This window comes from Pteropus alecto, unplaced genomic scaffold (assembly GCF_000325575.1).
Source record: "Pteropus alecto unplaced genomic scaffold, ASM32557v1 scaffold177, whole genome shotgun sequence".
NCBI classification, from domain to species: domain Eukaryota; kingdom Metazoa; phylum Chordata; class Mammalia; order Chiroptera; family Pteropodidae; genus Pteropus; species Pteropus alecto.
Genome location: NW_006442207.1, coordinates 1,775,296 through 1,782,803, shown reverse-complemented (window position 1 = coordinate 1,782,803; position 7,508 = coordinate 1,775,296). Strand labels below are relative to the sequence as shown.

Genomic DNA, 7,508 nt, shown 5'->3' with positions numbered 1-7,508 from the left:
CGTCCGTCCTCGCCGCGGGCAGCGGGCGGCGGAGGCAGCGCTCCGCGGTCGCCGGGAGCCGGGAGCCCCGGGCGCCCGCTCCTCGGCGCAGCATGTTCCAGCCGGCGCCCAAGCGCTGCTTCACCATCGAGTCGCTGGTGGCCAAGGACAGTCCCCTGCCCGTCTCGCGCTCTGAGGACCCCATCCGTCCCGCGGCGCTCAGCTACGCCAACTCCAGCCCCATAAACCCGTTCCTCAACGGCTTCCACTCGGCCGCCGCCGCCGCCGCCGCCGGCAGGGGCGTCTACTCCAACCCGGACTTGGTGTTCGCCGAGGCGGTCTCGCACCCGCCCAACCCCGCGGTGCCAGTGCACCCGGTGCCGCCGCCGCATGCCCTGGCCGCCCACCCCCTGCCCTCCTCGCACTCGCCACACCCCCTCTTCGCCTCGCAGCAGCGGGACCCGTCCACCTTCTACCCCTGGCTAATCCACCGCTACCGATATTTGGGCCACCGCTTCCAAGGTACGTGCCACGTCGCGGGGCTGCAGCGCGCCGCATCCCGAACTGCCCTGGGCCTGCTCCGGGTGGGCGCTTGGCGAGGCCTGAGCGGGCAATCCTCCCGCTGGCCGGCCCGCTCTCCCCGTTCGCAAACTGGGCGGTGAGGGGCTGGGCATGGTGTTGGTTCCCTGTCTCCAAAGCTGCGGCCGCTTTGGGGGCTGGCCTGCGGCCGCTCGACCCTTTAAAAAAGGGCGCAGCGAAGTTGTTCCCGAGTGCTTTCGGGTCGAAGCAGGCTGGGATAGCCTGCTCTGGCTGCCGGCCGCCGCGGAGTCCTGGAGCCCGCGACGTCCCCAGGCTTTACGTGTCCTCGGCGCTGCCCTCTGCGCCCGGGCTCCGAGGGGCGCGGACAGGGCCGGGCCGCCAGGTTCGCCTTCGACTACGTTCGATTCTGTTCGCTACCGGCTCCGCGCCCCTTCAGCCTAGACCCGTGACTTCTTGGTCTCCGACTTGCTTTAGGCGGCAAGGGGACCTGCGCGCCCGGAGCAAGTCAGGGGTTGTTTTTTCCTTTTTTTTTGGAAGCCCGGGGAGGGGCGGGAAGCAGCAAGGGTTGAAACCTCCGCAGATCCGCACACTCGCCACGACCTGCTCACTTGGGGCGCCGAGCGGCTGCGGCGGGAAGGCAGGTTCGGTCTGGTTTCTCGTTTTTGTTTTTTTCTTTTAAAAGAAATGAACCGAGTCGGGAGACAGGCCAGAGGGGAAGGTCTGTTTGGGTGTTTTCCTTTCTTACTTTTTTTGGTTTATTTGTTTATTTTTTCTCTGGGTGGGGGTGGGGTGGGGTGGGAGGAAAGTTAAAACTCCCGAAAAGGAGGCAAGTAATCAGTTTAGGGATCGGAGAGGGGAAAAGACCTACCTCCTGCGGCAGCCGATCGATACTCAGCGGCTTGTCCATTCATTAACCCTTCGCGTTCCTGCAAGAACCTAGAATCACGTAGATGCCGTCCCTTAATTTAACAAAACCAAACCAAACCAAAACAACCAACCATTCACCCTTATTCCGGGACCGGGTTTACATCCATTCCCGCCTGAGCTGCGGTTAGTTTTTCTTTTTTTGGGCTTTTAGTGAATCGATTTTTCCACCCTAATGAGTGAACCCGAAACTCTCTGGCTTTGCTCACAAAGTTTAGGGCTCCCTTTCTCCATGCTCTGCCAGCCAAGTTCTTGGTCCCCGCGCCAGGCCCGGAGTAGCTGGAATGTTCCGGGGCCGTGGACAGTCCTATCGGGTGCCGGCAGCTCGCGAACCCCGGGGTTTCGATCCGTTTGCTCGCGTCTCCTAGTTCTCTGGAGCCGGGCAGCGGGGGAGCCGGGTCCTCCGCAAGCGGCCGCGGCAGAAGCCAGGTGCACCCGCCTGTGAGATTTCGGTCCCAGCCGGACAGTAAACGACACTCCTGGTCTCTGCACTTTTTTGGAAGGGAAAGATTTAAATACAGAATTTTAAAATAAGTCCTTGAGAAAACTCTAGTTAGCGGCCGGCCACCTCTCCCCTCTGGGTCAAAGTTCCTCGAAAGGTTATTAGCAAGAAGAGAAGCTGTTTCTTTGGGTCGTGGACGCCAATCCCCAAGTCGATCCCTGCTGCCTCCTCCTGTGCCCCAGGAGCCCTGAGCTGAGGTGGCGAGGCCCGCTGCGCCAGGGCGGCTGCGAAGCCCGCCTAGGTCAGGAGCCTGGAGACTGGTTCCGCTTGGACAGCTGCGGAGTGGGTACCGCAAAGGCACAGCCCAGGCTGTCCGGGGCGAGCAGCCGGGCCCCTTGTCTCTTCGCGCGACTCCGGAGGGCCTGAGTCCTCACGGGCCGACCGGCTCCGGCTACGCGAAGGCCCTAAGTGCAGTGACTTCCCAGCCCGGCTCAGGAGAAGCGCGCGGCCCCAGCCAGAACAGCCCCCTTTAACGAAACTTCTGTTTTCCCCGCAGGGAACGACACAAGCCCCGAGAGCTTCCTTTTGCACAATGCTCTGGCCCGAAAGCCGAAGCGGATCCGAACCGCCTTTTCCCCGTCCCAGCTTCTGAGGCTGGAACACGCCTTCGAGAAGAACCACTACGTGGTGGGCGCCGAGAGGAAGCAACTGGCGCACAGCCTCAGCCTCACGGAAACTCAGGTGAGCCGGGCGCTGGCGCGGCGACCCCATCCCAAGTCTCTGGACCCATGCGGCTGGCACACAAGTGCGAAGCTCCGAGAGGGCCACCGGCAAAGAGGCCAGAAGCTAGTTCGACGCCCCCCGCTCAGGATGCATACGTTGCAAGGTGCCAGGCTTCCTTGATCTCCCAAGAAGGGACTGTAAGAGCTTCCCCGCCACAAGAAGGGCGGGGGGCGGCATGGGTTGCTCCTTCTGTCCACTGGGCATGCCTTGCAGTTCCTAGCTAAGAGGCTTCTGCACTTTTGGTGAGAATCTGAGGACTCGGCTGGGGTCCAGGAAGAGGGGGAGAGCCACGGGGGTGTCAGAGAGTATGGGACTCGAAGCAGGAGAAGGCTGGGAATGGGTTAACGAGTTCTGTGCCACTGAAGGCCCACGCTTACTTCGACGGCTCTAGTTACTTCCCCGGAAGGGATCGGAGAGTCAGATGGTGGAGGCCAGGCATCCTGGGTGCGTCAGAGGTTCGGAGCTGGAAGGCTGCGGAGAAGGGCTGCCTCTAGGGACAGACCCTTCCAGCGCAGCTGGGTCCCGAGGCGGGCCAAGCCCTGGCCTGCCCTGGGGCGGGGAGGGGGCTTAGGGCTACAGTAGGCGCTACTGTACTGCAGAGCCCCAGGGCAGGGTCAGAGTTCCCAGCAAACAGTAACGTTTTCGGGCAGCTTAAGTTGTAACACTTTTCCCGAAAGGCGCAAAGAGGTCGAGGCTTTTGTTTTTAAAGGTCTATCCCCCACCCCGGACAAAACCGAGGAGGGCCTCGCGGGTTGGTGGTGCGGGGCCGGCACAAGGCGCCGCCCGGCTGATTTCTCCCGGAGAGTCGAGGCTGCGGTGGTCTTTGTCCGCCTCGCTGCCCACGCTGCCTGCAGTCTTTGTGTGCGTGTCAAGCTCCGAGCGCACGGACGCGCGCCTTGGGCGAGCGCCGGGGAGAAATGAACCGTCCTCCTCCTCAATTAGCAAACTCAAAGCAAATTAAACTCAGCCTTGTTCCAGCTCAGCTTTTTCATGGGGCACTTTGGGGGACTGTGGCATTCGGAGAGGGCAAGCTGGGACCTGGACGGCCAGTCTCAAGGGAGAAGGTGGAGCGGACCTCAGAGGCCCGGGGTAGTGCTATCTGGACAGGCCTGGAGGGCAAGGGAGGTGCAGTCGCCACAATTTCCCTCACCTGTGCCTCACTAGTGAAAAGCTTGGGCAGTGTTACTGTCTGGGCTGGACGCTGAATGGGGACCACCACCCAGCTTCCTTAGGGAGGCGTCGGGGATGGCAGCCCAGTCCTGCCTCATTGCTCCCCGGACCCCTGTCAGCCACTCTGGGGAGGCCAGGGCCCCAAGTGCCCTTGGTGGGAAGTGGTGTGACCGGGGTGGGAACTTGGCCCTGCCCTGTCCTGGGGCTGGGCAGGAGGAGGCAAGAGGGGGCCTTCTCTGTCTTCTCTCTTTTTTCTCAGTTTCTCTTCTACTTCACTTTTATCTTGAGGTCTTTCAGAAGCTTTCACTTCGAGCCTCTTTTCCTAACTGGAAAGGTATAGCTGGGTTGGTCCCCAGGCTTCTGCACCCCACTGTCCCTCCTGGCTTCCTCCAGCACTCCTACTACCCACTCCTGCTCACCTGCAAGAGTCCCAGGCAAGGTGGAGGAAGCTCAATCCTGTCTGCCTATCCAGGGCCGGGCCTGCAAAGGAGGCGCTATATTTAGGCAATGCTGCCGGAACCAGCAGAAAATAGAAAGCACATTGGGCCCTGCAGCAAACGGCAGCAGCTGGAGCGAGGCCTTTCCTGCACTGGCTAGGTAGAGAGAGTTTGGGACACGTCCCTTTATTTTTCCTTACTTATTATTTTTGTAGGGATTTCCCTATGTTTGCAAGGCTTTTGCTCTCAGCAGACTGTGGGTGTCCCGTGCACGGCAAGGTGAGAAGGGGCGCTGTGCACTCTGGGCCGCCTGGCCTGGGGAGAGGCCCCGGGAGGGCCTGGGGCAGAGAGCCAGGCTTCCCGCCCGCCCCACCCAGGGAGCTCTGCACCCTGAAGGGAGGCCGTGGTGAGGTGAGGCCGGCCCTTAGGATAAGCTGCTGCGGGACTGGACTTTCGTAGCCTCAGACTGAATCTGAGCCCTGCGAAGGCAGAAGAGGTAGGAGGGCGCTGTGGAGGAACTAACACGCCCTTTTTGCCTCTGGCCCGCAGGTAAAAGTATGGTTTCAGAACCGAAGGACGAAGTTCAAAAGACAGAAGCTGGAGGAAGAAGGCTCAGATTCGCAACAAAAGAAAAAAGGGACGCACCATATTAACCGGTGGAGAATTGCCACCAAGCAGGCGAGTCCCGAGGAAATAGATGTGACCTCAGACGATTAAAAACACACACAGAACCCCACAGAAACGGACAACACGGAGCAAAACAGAGACAGGGAGAGGAGGGGAAGAAGAAAAAAAAAACTACAAAACAAAAACAAACCCCACACACACTTTCACGGAGAAGGGGAGAGGGAGTCAGACAGAGAACAGCAGCGCGTCGCAGACTTTGGGCAGCGAGGGTGCAGGGTCCAGACCCGGGGCCGCGCCAAGATGGCAGAGGACCGAGGCTCCTTGATCAACATGCAACCCCTTGTCTAAAGAGGCAGCTGAATGCGTGTGTAGAGAGAGAGAGACAGAGAGAGAGAGAGAGAGAGATCCAAATGTGGCAAAGCCGAAGGGCCTCTAACAAGGGGAGCTGTTAGTCAAACGCCAAACCAGAGAGACAAGATGATTGGCAGGTATTCCGTTTATCACAGTCCAATTTTAAAAATGATAATAATGATGATAAAAGAAAAAAAAAACCCAACCAGGCAGAGGACTTTTTATTTTGCACTTCGCAGTGTTTTTTTCCCCCCAATCTTTAAAAATAATTAGTAATAATAACTATCGAAATTGCATATCCAGCCCCATCCCACACCTGTTCAAAAAACTTGAATTGCATGTAGCAGTTGTTGGGCGAATGGTGTCTAAAGACAGAAAATGAAATGTAATTTTCTTTTCCTTTTAAAGACAGGTTATGTGTGCTTTTTATTTGGATTTTTTTCTTTTTTGAGAAATGTGCAGTCTGTAAACACTTTTTGATACCTTCTGACGTCAAAGTGATTGTGAAAGCTAAATTAAGTAGGCTCAGCGATAGTGGTCCTCTTACAGAGAAATGGGGAGTTGGATGAGGGGCTGGGGGTGGCGGGGGAGGGCGCCCACAAGAGGAGTCAGGACTTGTGCTGAAAAAAATAGCTGGAAAAAAAAAAACCCACCTAAATTAATTATATTTCTTGGACATTCCCTTTCCTAACATCCCAAGGCTTTAAAACTACGGAGTAAACTCCTTTTGGTGGTTGGAGATATTGGCCGAGTTCAACCATTCACTGTAAAGGTCATTCCAAACTTTAAATCTATCTATTGCAAAAACCGAAGGACTGTAGTTAACGGGGATGATGTTAAGTGTGGCCAAGGACACGGCGGCAAGTTTTCAAGCACTGAGTTTCTATTCCAAGATCATAGACTTACTAAAGAGAGTGACAAATGCTTCCTTAATGTCTTCTATACCAGAATGTAAATATTTTTGTGTTTTGTGTTAATTTGTTAGAATTCTAACACACTATATACTTCCAAGAAGTATGTCAATGTCAATATTTTGTCAATAAAGATTTATCAATATGCCCTCAGAGTAGTCGTCTTGGGAAATTGAAGTGAATTTTTTCCTTAAAAAAAAAAATATATTTATTTATTTATTTATTTATTTATTGCTAATTTGAGTGTGGTCCTACCCCAACTAGGCTCAAGAAACAAGCCTCCCCACCCACAAAAGGGCCAGAATGATGGATTCTTGGGCATTTTAAAGAGAGATGAAGGTGGAAAAGGGAGAGGATTAGGAAAACTTAAGTCTTTCAGAAAAGGGATGGGAGAAAGGTTTCCCAGCTAGACCTTTGCCTAGTGCAAGGCCTACTGAGAGTTTAGTTTGAATTGCAGGTTCAAAATGCCTACTTCTCTTAATCGCTATTTATTTTTTTAAATCTAGACGTAGTTATGCATTGAAGAATATTCCTCCAGGATTGGGGAAAACACCTAGCAGAATCAGAACCCTGGGACTTTTAAACCGTGTTTCTGATTTGAAACCCCAAATTATAAGTATCTCTGATTCTCTCTCAATCTCTCTCTCCCTTCCTTCCTCCCTTCTTTTTCTTTCCTCTCCCCCTGTCCGAAATCTGCCCAAGGTGAAGAGGCAAGCCCAAAGGCCTCAGCAGCCTTATAAGGCAAGCGTTTTGAGAAACCTCCAACTCTTAATTTTAACATTAAAGAAAAAGTTGTAACTAGTCTTGGAGGAAACTTAGCTCCCCCTTCCCCCTTCTGGGGGTACGAGGTTGTTTTTGCATGCTTCATTTGCTTCTTATCCTGATAGGCTGCATTAATCAGTTTTATTTCCATTGATAGAGAAACCTCGTCTGTTCTGTTAGAGCTACAAAGCGTCCTGCGAGCTTTTGTGAAAGTGCAAATCAGTTTAAGCAATTATCATACCAGGAATATGAAGGGGAAAGAGGAGGCCTTGCCCAGTGGTCTCCTTTAATCTCTTAATCCACGGATCCAGGGGGGCTGCCTGGACATAATTTAGGACAATCTCCCCACCCTTTACACTGTGATAAGGCCAAGTTACAATGCAGGGCAAAAATACAAGCTTTGTTAACATCCTGCCTTGAAAAGTTAAGATTAGACATTCTGTGCACGTGTGGGGACTATGGGGCACTATGGAAATTTTTCTTTCTTTTTTTCCTCCCTTCCTCTCTTCTAAAGTGGAATTCATTCTTGGTCTCTCTCCCTCTTTTTTTTTTTTTCCTCTCTCTTTATCTCTACGTGTCTCT

The 7,508-nt window shown here is 54.4% G+C and overlaps 1 protein-coding gene across 2 annotated transcripts; it reads left to right on the top strand.

Annotated features, from left to right (window-relative positions):
- The first annotated feature begins 6 nt into the window (after positions 1-6).
- On the top strand, positions 7-6,319 carry EMX2 (empty spiracles homeobox 2). Of its 2 annotated transcripts, XM_006920827.2 has the most exons (3): positions 7-501; positions 2,442-2,626; positions 4,825-6,319. In XM_006920827.2, exons 1-3 carry the CDS (start codon positions 93-95, stop codon positions 4,990-4,992), a joined length of 762 nt encoding a protein of 253 aa, XP_006920889.1. In that variant the 5' UTR covers positions 7-92; the 3' UTR covers positions 4,993-6,319. The 2 variants fall into 2 exon arrangements, with proteins under 2 accessions (XP_006920889.1, XP_006920890.1); XM_006920828.2 differs by lacking the exon at positions 2,442-2,626 and having other exon boundaries at positions 4,825-4,928.
- The last annotated feature ends 1,189 nt before the right edge of the window (positions 6,320-7,508 follow it).